This window comes from Lepeophtheirus salmonis, chromosome 8 (assembly GCF_016086655.4).
Source record: "Lepeophtheirus salmonis chromosome 8, UVic_Lsal_1.4, whole genome shotgun sequence".
Lineage (NCBI taxonomy): Eukaryota > Metazoa > Arthropoda > Copepoda > Siphonostomatoida > Caligidae > Lepeophtheirus > Lepeophtheirus salmonis.
In genome coordinates, this window is record NC_052138.2 from 26,605,774 (window position 1) to 26,631,945 (window position 26,172).

The 26,172-nt window shown below is 29.2% G+C and overlaps 1 protein-coding gene across 2 annotated transcripts in view; it reads left to right on the top strand.

Annotated features, from left to right (window-relative positions):
* LOC121123130 (lachesin) overlaps positions 1-26,172 on the top strand; it is a 207,032-nt gene that overhangs the window by 48,878 nt on the left and 131,982 nt on the right. For both annotated transcript variants that reach the window (XM_040718244.2, XM_071890669.1), the window contains exon 3: positions 5,193-5,399. In XM_040718244.2, coding sequence (XP_040574178.1) covers positions 5,193-5,399 — 207 coding nt within the window. The remainder of the gene's footprint in view (positions 1-5,192; positions 5,400-26,172) is intronic.

Here is a 26,172-nt window from a genome sequence, read left to right on the forward strand (position 1 = left end):
TCTTTATCTAGTAAAGATATAGACAGAAAGTAGAAAGATGTTCATCCTCAATTCTACTATGAGTACAAAAAGGACTCAACCTTATAATTACTCAAAAAATATTTCAGAAATCCTGCTCATGTTACAATTATAAAATGAGTGTGATCTTCCATATTCACATTTTTTAAGCTATAATTATAACTCTGCAAAAATCCTTAGAGTTATTCATGAGCACATACACTTAATGTTTCTCCTCGAGAATGGAATAATAACAGCTTCAATTTATATAATAAAAAAGCCGTTGTAGGTTGCCTACAACAACAACAAAAACCATGTAAAATGGTCAGGATTTATATCCCAGAGTATACAAAATATTGAACGAATGCTTTGGATCATATACTTTGATAACGTTAAAGAGATCAAGCAATCACTCAAAAAATATATATGTTATGTTTATGAGCAGAAAAAGAGATACTTCAAAGAGAAATAACACACCTTCATGTTTATTCAAACACATAATATGTAAAATCATGCTTAGAAATTAAAGATGACAATTCCTGAAAAAATATACATATATATTACCGAGTGTACCATTAAAATCTAAACACTTTGAATTTTAAACTTCAACAAGATATAATTTATTAAATAACAATAGAATTTCAACAAAATTAACACAATAAATAGAAATGTATCTGAGCTCACTTGATCATTAATGAAGCCTCCTTTAGCTGCATTGATGGATTCCAGGCGCCGGCAGAAGGCCTTGTACCCCCTACAGATGTAATCCTCCGTTATGGTGTCGAAGTGCAGGCTGATAGTGGTTTCGATTACCGAAACCGCAGTTTCACGTGTCATTTTCTTATATTATGCGTAAGCTCAAGTTTAGTTTATTTCTTAACTAATTGCTTATGCTTTAATATATCGAAGTATGAATTAATTTCAATCTCTCAACCTCCATTAAGTATTCAATTACTAAGTGTTCATGTTTCAATGGACCACTCGGTACTATGCAAAATCATGCTGAGAAATTAAAGATGACTATTCCTGAAGAAAAGGATATATTACAATGTACTTTACAGATATTTCCCTTATGGCAAGTTTTTATTACTATTTTATTTTATATTTATTCTTTCCTATGCAAAAGTAAATTCTTGTAAGGGCAATAATGGTTCTAGACTATACATACATTATACTGGCTCTTGAGTTAGTTAGTTTTTTAATATTGAGGGTGCATAACTCAAAAAAGCTCCTTGTGGAACAAAATGATTCAAATTTATAAAGTTTGAATCATTTTTTGTCAACTTACTCGAATACTCAGCATAGCTCAAAGTTATTAAGCGTCAAAAAACGCACTTGCTTCAATAATATAGATATGTACTTCCCCTTTCGTTTTTTAATGTAACACACTCCCATTAGTTACATACACTCAATGCAAAATTGATATTCCTTATATTCTGAAACTCTAAGATATTGACCAAATACTCAACAATGAGTTCATTGCAGAGAGGCGTACAAACTTTGCTTTAGAAATATAAATGTTTAGTGAGGTTCCTCACTGCTTTCAAAGTGTTTTAGTTTAATTTTTGTTATTGGGGAAAGAACATTTTTACCCTCAAGTAATCAATATATCTTATGTCTAAATGAACCAATATTTTAATAAAAGAACTATGTAATATAAAATTTTTCTATCTTAAAATGTTTATTTTTTGTATTAAAAGACTAATCAAATATTATTGTACCCGTATTAAACGCACTTTTTGTCCATTATCTCTAACATAAGATCTATCATTTTTTAGAAAGACATTTTTTAAAATAGAAAGTACATATTTTTATTCAATATGTTCCTTATGAAATCCAATTACAATAGTATATTGCATTGGAAAGGTTAAATGGTATTCTTCATAGTAGAATAACCCATAAAAAAATTAGAGATACTACTTAAAAGTCCAATAAACACAGCTTATATCAATCAATAACTGTAATATGTCCCACTCCATGGAATTATAGACTCCAGCAGTAATCACACATGCAACTAAGCTTGTTTTTCTTTATCATTCCTCTTGAAGGAATGGATTAAAAAATGACGTTGACTTATTTTACACTAATCCAATATTTCCCTCATGTTGTTATACAAATTATGCTCCTGGTTTTTAGTTATATGGCTACTCGTATAATGACAACAAAAAAAATACTTACTATTTCAGTGCGTGCTATACGCTATACATATATACAGCAATTTATATTTACAAAACAATTTTTGTGGAAAATTAAGCATAAACTTTTGATAGATGGTGCATTTATCTAAAATAGCTATTTCTAATAAATGTTTTTATTACTAATATGAACTATTTTTAGTTCAAAATGCTATTATTTTCTTTAAAGTATAAATCACAAAAACATAATTTCTATTTTGTTGATAGCAGTCGATATTACTGCTTTTTTCCTCCTAATCAGTGTTTCTAACCGTGATTGGTTGAACGAAAATTATGTCCTTTTAAATTGTGAACAATGCCCAATAATTATTATAGAATAATAATTCAATGATTGGGAAAGCTACCTATTACCGCTTGGTAGACTTTTTCTGCATTTTTTTTGCAGAAAAGGATCCATCATGTAAACAATGTAAGGGCATGTCAAATTTATACAAAAACTGTTAATTTGATTCATTAATTTTTCTCTAAATTTATTGATATTATTTCCTTTTTCTTAACTTTACGTAAAAAACATAGCCGGTAATTTAATATAAATTAGGAGTTGCTCAATAGCCTAAGAAATACCCTCTATCTACTGTATATAAATGTTTTAACTTTCTATTAATGACTGCTTGACTGTCACGTTTTTCCTACAACGCCCATTTGAATATCCTTTTAAAACTTATAATGACCTTTGAAATCTACATCTCAAAATGTGTTCATTTTTAGTAGAGTTGATACTCCATCCAAGATGGAAATATTTTCCCCATTCCGTCTTGGTTGATTTTTTCTAGACCAATATTGACCTATATTTTGGTCCAGACTATTATCTCAGACCATATCCTGAAATGCCATTCTTTTCTAGTTATTAAAATGGTTTTTGGTTTCAGTATATGATACATACCATGTTTTTTTGGGTTTTTTTGTCTCAATGAATGATGTATATGTTGTTTTTTTGACGTAACTGTAGATCAGTACTCACTATTTTATAAAACACATGACGTCATCATAAAACTCATTTAATCATTCTTTCATGAACAATTTGAAAATGAGACTAATTTTTTATAAGATCTATCCAAGTATATATTTTTTTGTTTACGAAAGATCCAAACCATTTTTTAGAGTGGTCCAGAGCAAACTTCTTTTAAGGATCTAATTAGTGTCGTCCACTAACAATCTCAGATCGTTATAACATTTTCAGACCAAAAACTCAACACTTCTTTTAAGACTACATTGTGAGAGAATAACAAAGAGAATAACCTTTAACAAGATCGAAAAGGAGTAAAACATTGTGGCTCTATCACATACTTTTTAATTCATATATATTTCCTTTTTCAAAATGATTAACTTTGGCTGCTACCATGGCCTCCATCTTGGCTTAAGCACGCTGAAGAAATATATGATGAAGTCCTGGAGACATTGAGGCAATCCAAATTTCAGAGAGAGATAACACAGGTTCTCTTCTCCAACGGCATAGTCGAGTGTAGAACAGTCTGGGGAGGAGGGTGTAAAAACGGATGCTTACGACTTAATCAAGTAAATAATTTATGGTCTTTCTAGACCCAGTTGGCCTTGGTTACTATTAAAAGCAGTTGTTGATGCCGTCGTACAAGGAAGGTATTTCTCAGATCCTTCCCATACCTCCTCAAAGTCTAATAACATACATTGAATACCTTGTCATGCTGCCTTATTGACTTGTCCGGACTTCTTGGGATCACAGGTACCACGTCCGCCATTCTTCCAATTAACCGATTTCTAGTACTGCCCGGTGGCCTAAATCGCCTCAACACTCACTGTGGGGAAGAGAAATCAGACATCCTTTTCCATTTTACTTTCATGCTGACAACTGTTGATTTTTAAATTTTTATTTCTTTTGTTTATTTTACCGAAATAGTTTATATTTTTAATAATGCAACCAAGTATTTTAAAATATTCACTCAAAAGTAATCAAGAATAATTTAAAGCCAAGTCTATGACTTTACCTGGCACACTGTTGAGTGTATAGGTTTCCCCCCAACATTTTGAAGAAAAAAAGAAGACATTTTAAGGACCAGGCTAATATATTATATGTATATTTATTTATTTATTTAATGTGTACTGAAATATATGAAAATTATTTATATGGGTATGTAAATAGTAGGAAATTATGTATCTAACTATATACATGGGTATATACGTATGTAAAATACATATCTTCGTTTGTTAGGAAGAAAAAATGAACAAACAAAAATAGATAAGCTCTTTTTTATTTTTTTTTGTATTTCCATACAATTTATTCACCTTGGTAGTTATATATACTGAGGATACGAAAAAAATTATGGTCTTTTGTCCATGTTATACATAATATATAGGTAGATAAATAAGTTACCAAGGATATGTGTTTATTTTGGGTTAATGATCATTATTATTTTAGGAACATTATTAGTGATGTAAAAAATTTCCAAATCCTCAAAAACACGGATTTTTTTATTAACTATATAATGGTACATTGCAAAATATGAGCATTTTTATTAATTAATCCACTCCAGAGTTATAAAGCAAGTGGGGATATGAAGACCACGTGATCCATTTTTGTACAAAGTACAGGTACTAGCAACATTTTATTTGGTCCACTAGGGGTGTTAAAAATACTTGAATACTACTCTATATCTAACAACAAAGCCTGCATGAATAAAGAACTGCATAAAATATGATTTCATGTTTCAGGAATATATTGAAAAGTAATGGTAATAAATCTAGATTCAAAGGAGTAAATATAGTTAATAATAATTTTTTTAAACCTTTGATTAAATTAGTATATATGTCTATTTTATTTATTATTATTATTTTTTTCTCACTCATTATTAGTTTATTCTGGCCATCAATAGAAATGAGTAAATAGATGAATAATTAACTAAAATATTTGTTTTACGACTAATTAGTATTCAATCAACAAATAAAAATTAATCACTGAAAATGTGCTTATATGTATTTTATGTAACATTCTAAATGATAATTATATTATTACCTTAAATCCAATAGGTGATCATGTGATCGTTTGGAGGAAAGGACACGAGGTGATATCAGCTGGTAAAATTTTAGTTAGCCGTGATCCACGCTTCCGACTTCACTATGATGATTTCCGTCTCGAGTTGAATAATATCAAGCCCATAGATGCTGGAGACTTTGTGTGCCAAGTTTCTATTCTCGGAAAGGCTTTAGAAGTTGCTCATACTGTTGAAGTATTGGGTAAGTTATTTTTCCTTTTTACTTTTGAGCACAGTGTTCCCGTATCAAGTAATTTTTTTTTTTAACAACAAGGTATACAATTAACTTTTGTTTTAAAAAGATTCATCAACTAACATTGCAGAACATTTTCTCTACGTCATAATTAAAGACAATGCTATCTTAAATGCACATAGTTGGTATTTTTACAGCATAAAACATACCATTTTCCAATAAATGTTGATGAAATTCCATCAAATGGCTTTAGGAATAAAAAACGACTACACACCTGGTTTGAATCCTACTTGATGACAATGATAAATAGCTATATTTGAATTAAATCAAAGTAATATGTACTGAAAATCCAAGAAAATGTCTATATTTGTTTGTTTTTTTCTTGTTTTTTATTTTGTGGGACGGGGGGGGGGGAATAGATTCAGGACGAGAATTATAGGGCAACTAGTGAAAAAAATCTTATTTTTACATTTCCATTGTTAATTTATTGCTTAAAACATGCAAATAAGATTGTATATCGATGTAATAACATATCTTTAATAGATATTAAAAAATAAAAAAAATGAATGAACACGATGACGTCACCTTTGGGGAGAAATCAGAGAATAAGAATACTGTTTCATAAGGGTGGCAAACCCCGAAGTGGCAAAGATACTAGGTCTTTTCACGAAGGAAGTGCAGGAGATTGGGTTTGTGATTTCAGAGGCAAATAAAGAAAATATTGAAAATATAACTTATGCTTAAATCCTGAAATAGATCTCATGGTTAGGGTCGGTTGCCTGCGATGTCGTGTGGGAGTCAGCAAATCTCCCATCTCTCCTCCCTATTAGTGAACAAGTAATAAATTAAAGTTTGATAGCATGAAGAAACAATGCTCAAATTCAGACATACTCGTAGAAGTTTGAAAATGAATCCAAGAATACCTAAACATCTTGTTGGAATCGTTAATCAAAAAGCGGAGAGTTGATAGAATGTATAGTTCATACACAAAGGCAGTAAAATCAACTGTAGAGTCTTCCAACTTGAAATCCGTGATTTCAGGGTCCGACTCCTCATCATACTCAAAATCAAACAAGGTTATCTCCAAAGGACTATCAAACAACATCATGCAACAGAAAATGAAAATCAACAAAAGATTTATCATCTAGGTAGTAATTGTGTAATGTCAAGCTTGAATATCTTATAAGATCCAAAATCCAACCGAGTTATATCTGAAGAATCATTTGGTTCATCATTAAATGAACAACACCACATTAATTGCTAATCCGGGCAGATGAAATATTATCTTCTCTTGCTTATAATATTTTAAATCAGTCATAGCAATCCATCAAGTCAAGCTGTCCTTTTAACTATACCAGTAACAGAGTTAAATAAAAACACTTTAGGTCCCCGGAATCATCAAGGAAAATACCATTAGTAAACAACGCATGAAGAAGAAATATTATCGCCAGATAAAGAAACTGATCCCCTTGGTGTCCAAAATTATCAAATTAAGCCCTGTTCTATGACTGAGGCCTTAATGCCTCCTCACGTGGAAAGTCATTCCAAAAAGAAAAGAGGGAGCCCTACAAAATATTAATAGTCAAAGGCCTCCCAAATAAAAAATAATTTTAAAGAACTTGATTTTTCATTTTTTTTTAAATAGGCATTAGAGTAAGATATGAAATAAAACTAAATCCCAGTAGAATAAATTTTTGATAAACAGTAGTTTTATTTGTCCTATATCAACACTGCTGACGTCACATAAAACGCTTTATTTTTTTAAATTAGTACCTAAATATCAATTACTACACACAAATACATATACTCTAAAATAAAAACTAATTAAACGAAATAAATTAAGAATATCTAGATGTACAGGTAAAAAAGTGCAACCATGCAACAAAAAGTGACAGCTGATTTAGATATAAAATTTGAGGTTGACCCTCAAATTCAAAGACTAATAGAAAATAAAATGCAATTAAAGATCTACACAATTTTCATAGCATTTTAGTTATTGGTATAATTCGTACATGGAAAACTGCCGTGGAGAAAATTGCCCATGGAGGAAAATTGTCAGTTAGGAGAATTGCCCGTATTTTGTTCCAACTTCATGATGAATAGTAACCCATTATAAATTTGTTTAATATAATTTATGACAAATATCTTAACATATTTGTATGTTATATTCCCCAAGGGAGCACTCGCTGTCGAAATCACAATAAAGTGTGTTACCGAAATCGGAAAAAATGTTAGTATAACAATATTTGATCAATAGGTCATGTTTGGAATCAAGGGTGGCAGACGTTAATTAAGAAATAATTAACTAGACTCCTTTCAACGCTTCATATGGAATTGTTGAAGCTTTAGAGTAAAGAATGGCTTTTCTTCAAACATCTTTAACTTACTCCCGGCATCATTGACCTCCTTTGACACAGTAGACAGATCTAAGGAGTACTGTAGCAGTATTGTCTGAAATAGAGCAGAATCACACAGTCCTGGCATACCAAAAAACACTTCTTACTAGTAAAATTAATCACTAAATATTTCTATGAATATTTTTGAATAGATAAATAGTAACTAATAAAGAAATTAAAACTTTGTTTTATTTTGAAATGATTCTATTTTTATGGGGGCAAACTAGTAATTAATCAACATTATCATCATATTTTGTCAAATTTCAATGCAATTTCATGACGGCATGCCCCTTAAAAGGAATATCCAGACAATCGAAGGAAAACTAACAGACCTCATAAGGGAGTAGATTGAACTCTTTGCTTAGGAATGAGATACCAGGATCGGAACAATAAAGCAATCCTTTCACGATGCGTACAGAATTTTTATATTTAAAAAATGGATAACTTAGTAATTACCAAATGGAACAAAAATCCTTGGAGATGCATATTTTTTTAATTATATATAGAATATTATCTAAAATATAAACTTTGAAATTCCTCATCACTATGTATTATGAATAAGTTAAAAAGGTCTTCAGAAGAGTATCGTTTTACATCCTTTTTCAGCTGAGAAATGAAAATATATTGAGTTCAGAACAAGATACAGAACCAATAAAAACAATTTTGTATATAAAAATAATTTTGCATAAGTTTTAAAATTCCCATTTTGAATTTGGGGATTTTTTTAATTGTAAAAACTTACTCTGAACGATAATAGTCCCCAATTAGTATAATCCAAGATATTTCCGATTTCAAATGATTCAGAGAAAAACTGAGATATGTTTTGGATTCTGCTTTAAAGGATAAATTCCTATTTTAGCTTGAATTCATTTGTACATAGTGATTGTTCCCCTGTGTTATTTGTCATTGACTTGTCAACGAAGCTAAAACTTTCCATGTTAAATGTTTTAATGACTTTGAACATAACTCGTTCCCTTTTTCTATTTACCATATATTTAGCACCATGAACAAAACAAAATATGATTCAAATGTTATACGAAATAAATAATCATAATAATATATTTTTAAACCCATAAAAAATATTTATAGTCATTGAGAATAATTTTATAATGTTCTTTGTTATCTTGAAATTGCAAGAAGAATCCCACCAAAAAAGGAAAAAAAATAAAAGAGTGTAATAAAACATTGGCTTAACTTAAATTTATTAGTAAGTGTGAGAGCCACAAATTTTTCTTATTATATAAAAACATAGATTAAAACTCTTAAATACTCTAAAAGAGGTTTGCAAATAAACTCTTTTTTTTACAAATTTAAGGCTATTTATTTCTACCTTCAGAAAATTAATTAAATGAAAGAGATAATTTCATTGAGACAATCGTTTTTTAAATGTCTTTTGAAAAAAAAAATCAAATGATCAACCAAACAGAATATTTCAATTCCTTAAGACATTTACTGGGTGGCTTATGAAAATCTGAAAACTTACTAATTCAATAATTAATGAAGTTTAATAGATTGAAAATAATTTATATTTCGATTTATTAAAGTATACACAATTAATTACTAAACAAACCTGAGCTTTCTTGCTTATGTACAAGGTGAGAAAATGACACTTTTCTAGGAATTTTTAATTGCACACTCCAAGCTCCAGGACCACTGGCTAGGCCGTCATCAAGTCTTGAACGTTGGAAAGGAAGAATAACTCTGTGAAAAAGGTCAAATTTTACCCGGAGGGCTTAAAGAAAACAGCCCAGGAAAATCCCCTCAAGTCCATGAGGGCCCATACAAGAAATCTCAGGGTTTCACACCAAATTGTGAGGTCTTGTGAGGGTGGATAGGCTCCTTTTGATACCAGCAATGAAAAAACCCCATCTCCCCCGTTGTAAGACTTTTTAAATGAGTCTTTTGGCCCCCCTAAAACCCTGATGCCAACCCTCTCGAATACATCATTTGGGTACTTGTCGAGGGGAATGCATGCAGAGTCCGTCATCCAAACACCGAAGCCATCAAAACCACTGTCAGCCAGCATTGGGGCGCAATAACAGAGGATTACATATGCAGCAGGTGACTGGCCTTCTGCCACCACCTGAAAGCATCATACCCATGAAGGTGTCTACATTAATGATTAATTTTTCGATTCCCTCATTCATCAAATAACAGTTCTACTTTAAGAAAATGACCCTTAGTTTTACCAACTAAGGGTGAAAAAACATTTGATAAAAAGTCCCTTGTAAACAATGTCCCCTGTATCAAAGTATTTGTGATATTCTCCATAATAGTTTATCAAATTTTCTTTGCATATTTCTGTCTAAACAATAAGAAATATCAAAGGACCATTGTCAATTTGATTTCTTACTCCCTGCCTGCCCAAGCAACGCCGGGTAACCCTTTGCTAATTAAGGTCGTTTCCTGATTACCTCTACTAAACTGAGTAGTTGTATTTGAGAGATTGGGAACCACTTATTTAAATATTCTTTTGAAGAAGTAATTTGCAATCAAAATTATTATTTTGCATATTGAAACAAAATTACGTTTGTACAAAAAATAAAAAAACCTAAAAAGGTTTATGCACTTTTATTTCATTAGTATATTAATGCCATTCTAACTTTTTCTTAATTCTCATCAAATGATATTCAAAGTTACTTTTATAAATCTGACAATATTACCAAGCAGCGATAGTTCTTCTATGAATCCTTAAAGGGTATATAATTTTATCAAGTTTTACAAATCTACCTACTTTCGAAACAAAAGTTAAAATATATTGTTGAAAAATAATTTATGAATTAATTTTGAATAAAGTTACTATTTTAACGGTCATACATAAATGCACATGAATTTAAAACTTTTCATATCCTTTAAAGCACAACTTTTCAACTTTATAACAATAAGTAACTCTTTTTTGAAAATATTAGCATAAATGGACTACAACTTTTTATGAATAAATAATCTTTTTTTTTTAGAGAGAGAGAACGGTGGGTTTTAAACATTGTTATAACTACATAGAACTATTTGACGAAATATTTAAGGCAGATGTTTCTGAAAGCATATACAGAGAGGTTTTAAATTAAAGTTCCAGTAACTTCATTGGCTTTACAATTAAAAATATTCTGTGAAGAGGGTATCTGGTACTTTCCAGTTAAACTATTTTACCTCAGACCATCTTGCCTTAAATACATTTTGGGTGAAGTATATTTCCAAAGTAATTATCCAAATAGTAATGTTTATTACTAGAGAAACATTAAATAGTCATGGTATAATGTCCTAGAGGCGTTTGGCATCTAATTGTGACACTATCTTTGAATGCCACAACGAATCTTCACTGTCTCTTCGTCTGACACATTCTTAATCATAACAATCTGGAAATCTCTACTCATTCCTCGTAACAATTGCTTTTAAAGTAATAAAAAGTACATTTTTTGATTTAAAAATTGAAGGGGAACATCAATCGTAAAGAAAAATAACGATGCATAAATCTCATTTATTTATATGCTATGGCAAAATATCCTTGAGGAAAAATAGTTTAAGACGAAAGCATGTCGTACGTAAAAGCGTGAAGAGATTGTGTTACCCAGATTAAGTTTTGAGGGATCCAGGTCACTCAAAACAAAGTGTTAATTTTGAGGTAAAAGGATTTTGGGTGGAGGTTGTGGATCTACCAAATGTCCACTTTAGTTTATCTATTACAACGATGAGTATGAAGACAGGAGATGGAGAGGATTAGAATTACTTTTGTATTGAAACTTTTTCCAATGTCATTTTTCAAAAAAGGAACTTTGAAAAATGATCATTTTGATGAACGGACACTTTATCAAAAAAAAATGAATATATAATATTAGATGAAAATTCATGTTGCAATAATAAGTCATTGTATATTAGGCTACTTTAATGACAAACACACCTTGATATCTATTAGGTCAGAGACAATCTCGGGATAAGAAGTGACAATCATGAGATTACCAGATACAAAGGAGCTCCAACAAATTCGATATAAACGATTAATTCATTTGCATTTTCCATTGAATCTCAATCATTGACTAATTTATTGACTTCTTCTCTCCTTTGTTAATTAATTATTTTTTTCTAATTGTGGTTGGAGACAAGTTTTTAAACATCCTTGTAACGAAATTAATCAACTTTGAATCAATCAACACTTAATCATTACAACTCGTAGTAAATAATTATAAATATTTTCTTCCATAATTATAATATAATAAAAATAATATTTATCAACATGAATCATCAAAGTGTCTGTTCGACAATGTGGCATCGAGGAATAAAGTTTTCGCCAAAGTATCCGTGGACAATATTGAACATCTCTTGTTTGATTGTAGTATATTAATTTATAAATAATTTATCCTCTAAAGCTTACTAGTTGAATAAAACATTTCTCAATTTTATATTTTAGATTATAAATTCAAATTACAGTAATGTTTTTATTGTATCTAACTATGTGCTTAACTCTAGGATAGTCTTAGATTAATAGCATGGATCTCTCTTGCAAGAGGAGCATTTTCTATACTCTTCTTCTTATGAATTAATTACATATTATAAATAAACATTGGCTAAATTTTTATTGCAGATGGTTTTAAAACATATACATGCATGGTCATGCATAAGATTGTGTGTATATCTGGAACAAAATATAAAAACAAAGATTCTTAAATAACTTATAAAATACATATATATATACAGATATAGACATTAAAAGTTTATCTTGTATATTTGTTTCTTTATACATCCTTAAGTCTATACATGGGTGGAAAGTAACAACATTGTTTGTATGACCTATTTATCCTTCACAATACTTATATATTAGGGTGAGTTTAGTGTCAGACAAATTCTTAAATTTTGACGAATAACGATGAATATATATATATATTTTTTTGGTTAAGTGGACGGATATTACTCTTAAAACACCAGGGAATTTAAAACACCTATTATACGGCCTGGGTCTTTTGAATCTATATTTATTGGTTTGCATGTTTTGATCCTTTAATGACAAAAATATGTTTTTTTACGTTGTTTCTTCCTATGTAAATCATAGACCATAATAAGGTCAAATACATTTAGATTAAAGACAAATAGTTTTTTTGATCCCTCGCCGATGTTGTAAGTTTGCCCACGGACAAAGAATTGAAAAGTCCATAATTCTGATAATAGGTTTTTTTCAGTAGTGAAATATATTATATGAACTAAAGAGAAACGTAGTTGGATGAAGAAAAATGTTAAGTATAGCTCCAAAAACACTATTCTCAGTGTCAAGGAGGTTGAAAGACTATGTTTTATGATTGTTTTTACCTAGGGGAAATTACAAAGTCATCACTTTGAAGGGAGGATGAACATACGGGAAATCTTGGGCGACAACATCCTTCCTTCAGATCAGGGCTCTGGAAAAGGATGATTGTTATATATCGTCCATAAAGACAATGACCAATCACACGGCCATGGAAACAAGGAGTAGCTCAAACAGAAGCACTTTAAGGTCAGGGAGTAGGCTGATCAAACTCCAAACCTTAATCCAATAGAAAATATTTATTAATGGCAAACTTACAAAATCGGAAAGGGATTGTATACATAATTTCTTCTACTTTAGTAAATAAAGCGATTAATATCTGAAAGAACAAACATAATATTTTATTTTTTCTTGTAGTAGCTCATTACTCTTTCTAGGAGCAAAGTTCCAATTTAATATTTGTACCTAATTAAGACAAATGTTTGAACTGTTTAATCTTTATTCTTGATAAATATGGGAATTTTTTATTAAACTACAAGTTTTCTAATACAATTAAAGTTAGGCAAATAAGTATCTACTGGGTCCATTAGATTTGTAAAAGTTATAAATTTATATGAAAGAACTGGCTCGTATATTTATATTAAAGGAAATTTTTTGAAGTTGATTGAGCTTGATCAGAATTATGTCTCATTCAAGTTCATGTATCCTTCGAAAAGGGCGTCCGTGCTTGAAAGAGTATAAAATTTCAGTCATAATATTTTTTTGTAGGGGAAAACACTCTTACCAAAAATAATCAAAAACAGTGATGACCGTGTCAAAAAAAAAAAATCTTATGGAATGCCTCACTTAGTTATTTTATACTTAGATGTTCTTCCTTTTAAAATCAAGTAATAATGCTTTCGTAAATATTAAAGACACTTCAAATTCCCAAATAGAAAAAAATCTCCCTCATGTTAAGTTCATATTTTATCCACTCTATTCATTTACTTTGTTTCTAAATATATATTTGTTTGGATAAAGTCAAACCATTAGCTTCACCCTAATATATATATTTCTAGACTGATATAGCAAGAATAAGTAAGATTGTAAGTTGAAATTTTATTTTACTTATATCATTAGACGAAAATAAATTAAAATATTCAAAAAAATAAAAGATTTTTTTTTCTCTTTAAATGCAAAAAACATCTAATTCATTTGGGGATATTATTTTTGTGTGTGAGTGTTGCTCATTGTTGTTAGTACATCAAATAGATAAAATACATACATGTATGTGTGTAATAAAATCTTAGTAAAGAAGGGATAAGATAAGAAGGAACGAAATAAAACTTACTCAAACAGAAAATTAGTTCTCTTCATAAACCTTTCTAAAATTATTCCATACGTAATTTATTCGTTACATATTATATTCTGTACACATTAGAATATGGAGATAAGTACACTTGTGTAGGTAGGTATGCAGATTTGTATATGCTAATTAGCATTTCTTATGTTTCAGAGATAAAATCTAATAATTACGTCTGAGAGGATAGTATATTTAAATTTATAAATTAGGCAATCACAATACTTAATAATTCTATTATGGCATACAAAGTAGAAGATACATTAATTAATACAGGAATAAAATATTTCAAGACTTTATGTTCTTTTATGTACTACTACAAGTTGATTTGACTCATATACGTCCAAATTTAAACAAAACATATTTATGTACTGAGTGAGGACCCAAAACTTGAAATAGCACGTAATTTCTATGGAATCAAGAAAATACAACCCTATTCTATTTGAAAAATGTTTAAATATCACAAATAGCTATATTAATATATCCTCCTTTACAAGCAAAAACAGCATCGACACGCCGTTGAAGAGATTGACAGCTCTTCAGGATGCAGACCGTCTCCATGGAATACGACACTGCCATAAATGTAGCTCGGATTGAATCAAAATTTGGATGATAGGTCCTGTAGACATTTCACTGCAGGTGCCCCTAATTTGCAAAGTCTAGGTTGTTGAGGTCAAAGCCAGCGAAGGGCAACACGAAGAAAGGACAGAAGTCAGCCTTATAGTAGCTGCCGAAGATTTGGTTCTTCTTGTCTGTTGCTCTTTATGGACTTTTTGAATTTCTAAGTAGTCGGAATGGGGATCCTAACGATATCTACAGCCTTTTTTAACACTGACACTGGTCCAAAGGAGATATCACACGCATAGCCTTTATTTGTTGTTGCAAAACAACTCCAGCGGCTTAAGCTTTAACGATGTCGTTTAGAAAGAGATATACCCGCTTAGTATTCAAGATCTTAATCCTATACAATATTCTGTATGGATTTATATTGAATATCCTACTATTATACTTCCCTAAACTAGTCAGGCCTCAGAAACTCCATCAAGGAGGAAAATATTAAAATGGCAAGAGTATAATGAAGAAGGCTTGCACATCCTTCAGAAGCAGCCAAATTGAGAAGTTTATTATGTATAAAGGATTTTTTTGTGACTGAATAGCAGTGGCATCAGCAGGGAGTGGTCTTGAGAAGAAGTTACTTCAAAAATAAGAGTTTTCTTAGCTTTAATATCTATAAGGCAGAATTTCAGAAAAACTTAACAAAAAAAAAATAGTTACAATATATTTGGTGTTGACACCCTAAAGTGTGAAAAAAAAGAATAGAAACATAATCATAACAAAAAATGAATTCGAAAGTACCATACATAATTTATATTTTTCTACAAAAATGATAAAATTAATTTGTATAAAACCTTGAAAACCAATAACCAATATTTTATAAACTATTATTTGTCATTTTATTCTCAATATGAAGAGATGATAAACGCAAAAAATAGGGTTGTTTCTATCATAAATATAACTACATATAAAAGAAAAAAAACAAATATTGATTTTAACTCTGAGTATACCCAACCCAATATTCAGTATGATGAATAGAATCAAGAATGAACAGCGCTTAATTTTTCTTAAGTATACCTATGTACGTTTTTAGAAGAGAAAGGCAAGATATAATCAATGAATGTTCATTGAGAAATGATGGATTCAAATTCCTTCAAAGCATTCAAATAAGGATTATTTCAAACAAATGATTGGTGTTGTGTCAACTAAAACTAATATAAACTCGGTTTGACTCAACTTTAATGGTGAGTCCATTTTCAAATTTTGAATAAACCCAAATCGACTCATATTTATTGTGTTTTTATGCCTGCTTGATTTGTATCACAACTAAAGTAAACCATTAATCATTTTTAAAACTTAATACTTACCCTTTTTTATTGAACATTCTGTTTATAACGTGGTGAGTGAACAGGGTTCAAAAAGTAAGTCCTCAAATAAAACGTATTTAATTTCTTGTCAAGCAGTTGACCGATTATGATAATAACGCCATTAAAATGATGAAGCTTTTTTGTCACTTAATTTAAATTTTAATATATCACAAATTTATCTGTCGATTGTCTTGAAACTCTTGAAAAAGGATTGAAACTGAGAGAAACTTCTCTTTATATCGACATGTTCCCCATGACCAAATCCAACGAGCTTGGGTGCAGCTGTACTACTATTTACCATGCTAGGGGGTTATTTAACGCCAGCATGGCCTTGGATGTTGTGACCAGCACAGGCAAAATCTGCCCTCCCATTTTTTGTAGGAGAGGAATGAGAGGCTAAATAGGGATACTATCATCGAATTTCTGTATAAGAAAATGCTACTTTGCGTCCGAGAAAAGTAGGAGGACAACTTTGCTTTCACTTAGAACGGAACTCCGTGTCCTAGTACGGCTAAGAGACAGCTTTCCTCATCTCCGGACGCCGCGATCCCATTGAACTATATGTGCCCATCCCTAGGAAAGGATGTATGTTCTCCTCACCAGAGTGTCCTGTCTCTAGAGACTTCAATCAAGAAGGAGTGGACACATCACAAGTCTGACTACATGGTTAAAGTCTACAAAGGATTTAGAGTTCCTATTGAGGTCATTATTAGAGCGGAGGGCTCACATATTGAATAAAAGTTGTAACATCTACTATTTTCAGTTGATTTTCGTAAATAAATTTCTTCACTAAACCTCTCGTTTAAATTTCACTTGTGAAAAATTGAAAATAAGCTTTATAAACACCACCCAGTGCAACGTATTCATATTGATTATTTTTCTACGGTAAATAAATGAAAATCAAAACATTATAGAAAGTTAAAAACTAAATAAACATCTACATGCATGTATATATTATGTTGTTGATTTGAAAAATATTTTTGAGTCATATTTGACATTACTCTATAGTATGCAACATAGAAATATGCACATTATTGATATCGATCTATTAGTCTAAGTACATAAATATATACTGATAACAAGAATAAACACAACTACCCATTCTACTCAAAAAATATTCACTGTTTCAATTATATCTTTTAAAAAAGACTTCAATTATATCTTATATATAAATAATTCAAAAAGTGTGGGCTATAAGTGGTATACCAATACTAAAATCATACATTTATGATTAAAAAAAAATATTTTGATAAGAAATACATCAAATATTTTTTTAAGATTGTTTATGAATCTAAAATTGTTATTTTTTAATAAATAATTTACTTTGATATCCATTAATCTGGATGTGAATTTTATTTTAATTATAAAATTTACAACTTTTAGTATCCGCTTCAAACAAAATCTTAGGCCTTTGTCCACCTAATATTTGGTAAAAAAGACCTTGTATAATATATATTTATATATGAATCTTCAAAGAAAAGGCCCTATAAAAGAAATACAATACTCATTTAGATAGAAATAAATCCAATTCCGTCTAGATCTATCAATCAACTGATGAATACATGTGATAAAAAAATAATTTTATTCTCTTGTACTTTTTTTTTTTTGTACTTCCATTTTCATATTGTGAAGAAACATTTTTAGATTAGAATCAATTACCTATTATATTAAAATGTTATTATTATAATATTAATTTAAGTGAGGCCCTTAAAGAGCTTTATTATACGTAAACGATTTATATAATCACTGTTGAGTGATCACTATTTAATCAATTATTTCCCTATTCCTTACTTACTTACAAATTCCAAAACGAGTACATCTTTGGTCTGTTTAAATATCCCTGCATATAAATTTAGTTATATAAAACTTTACGCATACGAAGTGGACATTAGACTATAAGTCAGGCATATGTGGGCAAATGCCTACTATTCCATGTCTGAGTTGAGCCTTTTCTTTTCTCACAAGACAAAGAGCTAGAAAATTTTACAGTTAAATTTTTTATAAAATAAAATAAAATATTATGACCAAAGTCTAAACTAGAAACAAAAATAATTAAGTTTTGTTTTCATGCCATTTCTTTATGAGTCAAAATGTCAGAGCAGCGACAAAAAAAAGGCAACACGTGTGCAATCTTCTCCTCAAAAGGCTGCAAAGACTGTTGGCATGCCAATTCAGACTGCCTTTATTATCAAGAAGGTTATTACAGTCACATACAGCCGAGAATAACCTATTCAGCAGCGATATAGCTGACTTTTGGCCTATCTCTGTGTGACCATCCTCTAGCAATGACCTCAGCCCCTTGGACTTTGTAGTTTGGAGTGTCTTTGAGAAAAAAATATCCCAAATCTCTCATCCCAATTTAGATTTGCTCTGATCTGGGATCATAACATTGTGGCACACTATATACACATACTTCATGGTAAAAAAAACTGTCAATTTGTTTGCCGGCGCGTCAAAGCTACATCATGCCTGTACCTATATTCAAAACTTAAAATAATATAATATAAATTACGAAGGGGAATCGCGTTACATTAGTATGAATAAGTATTTTAGCCTAAAATTTTACTTCCAAGCCAAAGCCTATACCTAAAAACAATCAACCAATTCAACAATCACAAACTAAATCATTCAAAAGATAGTAATGAATACATTGGGCACCCTCAACAAAGGGGTTTATACTTCCAGACAATTCTTTTTAAATTAGATGTATCTGACAGTATCTATTTGACAATGCCAGTTGCATGATTTTAAGGAGTCAAGATTTTAAGGATATAAAAAATAGGCCTTGGCAAACAGATAAGCATATTGACAAAATTGCTATATTAATATATATATACATATTTCATTTGTAATTAAGGAATGGGTGTTTGGGACCATTTACACATAATATAAAATATGATACATTTTTACTAGTCAAATGCAAATATTTACTATAGATAAATGATTCGTTGCATTTTTAATGTTCTCTATATTCTATTGAATATATATCCATTTAAAATGTATTATAAAAGTTTGTTAAAACGGCATTTGTTCATATCAAATATAATAAATGTTTAACTTTACATATTCATTGTCTATAGTATTATGTTAATTATTTAATAATTTCAAATGAATATTGGAAAACCCTCTCATATTTTATTGATTAATATAATTAATTCACTATAAATATATAATATTTGTTAAGTTATACTTGAATGTACATATTAAAATACTTAAACATGAATCTATGTAGATTGATATAAATGTATAATAAAAATTGTAAATATGAAAAAAAAGCTTTTTAAATTTGGTAGATTTTTTTCTTTATTTTCCCCCTCTTGATATTTGTTTCAAATATATTTAAATATATACTTTTGAATAATTTAAGTATCATATTTAGAATAAATAAATACATGAACATACATATTTATAATAGACATAAATATTTAGTGCTCTGATTGGTAGATTACAGATGTATATATATGAAGTGCTTCAACACAAAAACAATCTGTCACAAAATTTTAAAATTCTATATTAATATTGTGTTTAACAGAATGTTTTGGTTTGTTATAAGTAATGTATTCAAACTTTTAGGATAAGTTGGAGCACCCATAAATATCTAATATTGTTAAAATTCTTCATTTTATTCATGTGACGTGAATTGGCCCCAATATGGCATTACAAGTAGAATAGTCTATCAATTTATTATTCTGTAATTGTGAAGATTTTTTTTTTTTTGTTATTTGAAATGCAATTTACTGTGGCTCAAAAATGTTTATCAAAATAATTCGTTTATAGAAGTAGACAATAATTATTCATCGTTAAACAATACAAAATATGTAATCCAGGTTTGTCCTTTGTTGAGAGGCCAAATTATACAGGGTGCATGAAAAAAAATCTTTATACTTCGTTTTTGCAAAATAAATCAAGGTTTTCGTGAATGCAGATGAAATTGTTCCGGTCAAATACTAAAAATAAACAAAATAAAATAGATAGTCATATGTGCCATACAATCTGAGAAAATGTCATCTGAACTTTCCATTGCAAATTATGTACAAAAAGAACGATTTCCTTATTTATTGATGAAAAATGTTATTCAAATTGTTCCTAATATAATGCAAATAGAAAATGAATTTTTACAATAATCATGGAGTTGTTATTAGGGATCTTTCAGATGAAACTATTACATGTTATTTTAGCTGATAATATTTTTTTTTTTAAACCTTATGAACACAAATGCAACTATTAAATCACAATATTTGTTCGTAAAATGGTAGAGATATATTAAATCATGCAACTTGAATAATCTTTCGATTATCTATAAATATCATTGAATGCCTTTCTCATAAAAGTCGGACTCAATAAAAATATTTGGCCCGTATGTTTAAAATATATGAAGATGAGATGTAGTTATCTTCTAAAAGAATTGTATCTACTTGCCTCTTGTGACTATTTTTATGAGATATATGATGAATTGTAATGGATTATGAAGAATTTACCTTAGCTTTTGAATGCTTTGTTTTCTTTTTCAATCATCAAATCGATCAGACAACAAGGGAAAAAAATCCTTCCTATTTTTTTCTTGTTATGCAAATATTGTAAGATGATTCTTGAAGAGGAGTTAAGGAGTTGGGTATTAGAAAGGAGGGTGTGTATAAATATACGGGGTGGAAACTGAAAATTTGCACAATTTACAATTAAAGTGACTCATTGTAAAAATCTCAGCTGTATGAAAGCATCAACTTAGTATTATTTAATCGAGCTAATGATTATATCGTTCTCGGGAGACAAAAGAGTAAAGGTCACAACTTTAATTAATGCAGGTCATACTTTAACTGATAATTTTAACCTCATTTCTAAAATACTCCTCTTGATATTTCTTTTGGTCGTATGTCCTTGATATATGTATCAAAAAATGAGAGTTTTATACGCAATATCTCTATACTAATCCACACACTACATCACACGCCAATCATACATCAATATTTCTTTCCGGAAGTGAGAGTATAAAATTTTTTATTATTCAAATTTGTATAAGTATGTGAATACAAGACAGTCTAGAAAAATCAAAATCAGGAGAAAAAAAAGGATGGCCGAGCAAATCTTCTTCAAAAACCTCAAACATTTACAAAAAATTAAATTTTTAGAACAAAATTTCAAAAATTAAATGGCAAATGTAAATTTTCTTAAAAAATAATTTTAAATATTAAATTTTTAGAAGAATAATTTCAAAAATCTATAATTATTGATAGAAAATTAAATTTTTTGCAAGTAAAAATATTTTAATTTGGGGGGAGTTACAGCCCCTTTAGCCTACACCCTAGAAAACACCCCTGCTAAGAAAATATAAAATCTATAGATATTGTTTAATTTTTTAGTTTTCACCCTGTATGTATGTACTTATGTCTGCAAAGATTCTTGCTTCTTTTTTTCAGACTCCTATTATTTCAATTGACATAGACATAACAAAGTTATCCTCCTTCTCTCGGAAAAAAAAATCTAAATCGTTCCTTCTTTTTATTTATTCAACCACGAATGTGTTTTCTATTAGCTTACTAGATCAAAAAAGAAAAAGATTATTATCATTTCCTTTTAACCGATCAAATAAAATAAAAAGTTTTCCAGACATTTATTGACTCAAAGACATGAATAATTCCCTCAGAGTAGTACGATATATTTTATTTTTTATTCTTACCCTCCATAGATATGTCGATATATATATAATTTAGAAAGCAAATGAATATGAAATAACATTATTATAATGATTCAAAATGGCTAACTGATGTTTATATCTATATGTAGTGAGTTAAGATAAAAACAATCTCGAGCAAAAATTAGCAAAGAGAAAAATGTACAATGTATCCTATTTTTACATTTAAAATTGATATTGTTCAGGTTGTAACAAAGAAATCCGACGCTAATGATTTCAGGATTTTTCTGGTGTACATGATGACGAAAATACGCAATGTCTTATTTCTAGGTAAAATATAAACGTTTCATATTGTAGCCAAAATACCCCCATGAATTCAACAACAGATGATTTCAAGCCTATTACATTTTCAGATGCAGAACCCAGGTGCACTATTATAATAATTTTCATAAACAATGATCTCAATGTTAGTAATGCTGAGGTCTCAAAGATGAGAAAGACCGACAGGAGAAGAGCCCTGATTAAGTCCAAAGACTTCAGGGGCACAGCTACGACTAGGTGTCCATGGATATTTTGCCTCCTAGCTTCCCCAATCTGAATATGATGGATTATTTTGTCTGGATCTACTTTATTAAAAGGTTAAAGGAGGTCTTTAAACCACCAATAAGTCCCTGATCGACTCCATTGTCCTGAAATACAAGAATTTAGATCGAGCTCTAGCTCCCCGGGCCTGCATGCAATTCTGGACCAAATTAAGGCTGTTATTGAAGGCAACAGGGGCTACATTGACTGAAATATATTCTTGATGATTGTATCTGTTGCTCAGGTGTTGTTATTTAATAATCATCAAAATGACCATTTTTTATCATTTAAAGTAGATGGATCAAAAGTGCAGGATTTGATATTAATCACTCTATACAGCTTAACAGTGGCAGGAGAACCAAGGGAACTTAGATTTTCCTAAAAAGTAATATTTTTTAGGAACCAGTTGAGGAGGGTGACAAATTTAAAATTGATGCAAGAAAAATGTAAAACACGACAAAATTACTTACTTTAACCTCAAAAAAGACCAAAAATTATTCATCTCTCATATAAAAAGAGTTACAAAATATATTGAGGGGCAGCAATATTTACCTGTGGCCTTCTAAATAACTTGATCTAGACTGTCATTTCTGCCCAACCATTTATGGAGCTGGTCAGTTCAATTTAAAGCTTTGTATTCAAATTTATTAATTGAGTCAAGATACGTGTACCTATGAATGTTTACTATACATAAGTAAGAGACTACATTAAAATTGTAAGACTTAATTTGGGCTGTATTTGAAAAACATAAAATGTATAAATTTTGGATTCTATATCATTTTGACTGTTGATTTTAGCTATTTATGTAAAATTTGAGGGCCATACGAAAGATTATATAATAATTACCTTAAACAATTAAAGTGATCAGAAATTCCAACTCAATTTTAAGAAAGATCATTATAGCTTACATTAATGCTGACGAACCACACAATATCTAAACATAAATACTAAATGCAACTTCACAAATGGAAAAAAGCTGATTCATTTAGAATTAATGATCTACTACAAAAGTTAATTAAGATAAAGAATCTGTATGTAGAATCATCTAGCATTTCAGCTCATGATATTTTAATGTGTGTTATTTTTTTCATCTCCCTAAGACATCAACCACCCTCTTCTATGGGGTATTTTTTTTTTTTTTTTTTTGGTTTTTGTTTTATCATCATCTTCATCCCTCTTTTATTTTTTCGAATCAGAAAGCCACCAATCTTTAAGATAGTGGAACTTAATTCTTGATATTCTTATGCTTTTGAAAAAAAAAAAGTGGATAGATGTGAAGGGAGGGGGGAAAAAAGTTAGGACATTCATTATGAAAAAAAAATAAAAAAAAAAAAAAAACTTTCTCTCCCTGAGGATAGAGAGAAAATTACATTTGTAAGGAACTGAGTCTCCTCATCAAATCCTATTAGGATCAAGTCCAGACATTCATCCAACACATACACATATATTTAAGGATAGGGAGATACTTGATATCTGATATACTCCACAGAACGAAATATATTCGCTGTACATATTTCAACAGAGATATATCATGTTAGATATATATTTTTTGTACAATCTACTTTTATATTATGTAAAAACAACGTTGAGTTTTTTTTATTATAAATAAGTAAAATATTCAAGTTCATTATTTTATTACCCTTAAATTCTATTTCATATTTATTTTGTTTGAAAAAAAAGTTATATCAATAAAAATTGTTTTGAACGAGTAATATACAATGGAATAAATGATTTTTGGAAGAAAAAGACTTAAAGTTCTTAGTATAAGACTAAAAGACCATACAATTTTAAATATATAGTGTGTAGCGTCATAAATTCCTCTTTAAATGTAAGGCAATCATGTTGTAAAAGTTTTTGCAGAGTTGTCGTGGTTTACATTCATTTTAATGGCTAAAATTTTCTTGGACATACAATCAGACACTATTATGTATTGGAGTAGTAAAAATGATTTCATATAATATTTTATGAATTTATACTTAATTAGTTCATCAAAAAATTTTAGTAAAATTTATAAAAATCAGTAATTTGCTTCAATTTCTGTTAAACAAAAAATGATTTTTTTAATATACATATTTTCTTAATTTGAAATATGCAAAATTCTTTGAAAGAAGTTATGCTAGAATGCTAAATTTGTTGCCATATGATTATGTGTTCACCAATAATTTTAAATTGGTTCAATTTTTTCAAATTGGTATATTGAAACCAGATAAAACAACTTTTTAAGAACTTTGCAAATTCGCCATTAACTAATAATTGTATCAGCTTAAGCAAATTAAGCTTTTCATGAAAAGGGCTTAAAAGATAAACAAAAAATAAGAAAATCAGCTGGTATTACAAGACAAAAGTTTGGTTTCTTGAGTGTATAGAGAATGAGGGACGTCACCAATTTGATATAAACATTAAATATGTTCTATAATTATGAAATCAGAATAAAACTTATTTTGCCTTTTGTAAAAAGGAGGTTCTGTTGTTGCAGCTGTTATAACAAAATAATACATGAGAGGCTTTTAAATAATGAAAATATAATAAAAAGTCCTAAAATAATTATAATTATAATATTGGATAAGTTTAGGCTCTTGAAGTAAACAAACAGTACATCCTTCCTAGCTTTTGATGTCGAGGGTGCTAATTACTTATTTAGCAATTGTGTTAAAGAAACATCATTTAGAGTAATCTTAATTGGTGTTAAATATGTCAAACAAGTTACAATTTAAGCATTAAATGCTATTTATATATATATATACATATTTATTTATTATTGTCTGAAAATAAATTTAACAGGTAAAAAATGGTTTTTTAAAAAGAAACATAAACAAAAAAAAATTATTAGATTTTTTTTCTTATTACTAATTAATAATTATCTACTTTGTGTGTTCTCTGATGCAAAATTATACTAAAATATACTCAACCTTACCAACAAAGTTGCTTTAGATATATAACAAAATTGCAATCTGACACATTATAGTTAAATATTATTACTATGTTTTTGTATATTGTTCAGCTAAAAGCATTTAAGGGTTAACAGTTATTTGTGCTGTTAAAAAATAGGTTATATTTGAAATTTGTGAATATAAAAATACATAAAACACACCTTTTTTTAAACACTTCTGTGATTACTTTTAGAAAAACGACAAAAAAATACTTATTTTTTTCTAAAAACTTGTTACATATATGTTCATTAATCATCAAACTTAATTCTATGTGAGTAAGGTGAGAAGAAGAAAAATAAGATTAAAAAATAAAGTTAGAATCATTTTTGAAAATCTAAAAATCGATTTATTTATATATATAAAAGCTGTAATAATTTTGTTACATAATTTTAAACGTTATTAATTTTTTTTGGAAAGTTGGAGAAAAATTGTCAACAAGTTTTTGTACTATCTTTGTTTATATTAGAGTATGGATGAGTTTGGCATTTTGTTTGTATGTACGTGCTTTTTATATGGTGTTTTTAAAAGAAATGGGCTGTTTAGTTTTTAGGTACATTGTATAAATTTGCATAATGTAATATTATTTCTTTCCATCTCAAAATTGGAGACGGCGTCAACAGAAAGACAGATTGACAACTCAATTCTTGTAATGATTTTGAATAATAAGAAAAATATCACTATATAATGGATCTCCTCCGGTTTCACCCCTTAGTTCACAGACCTACTCCGAACACATCCTTCCCTCTGACAAACT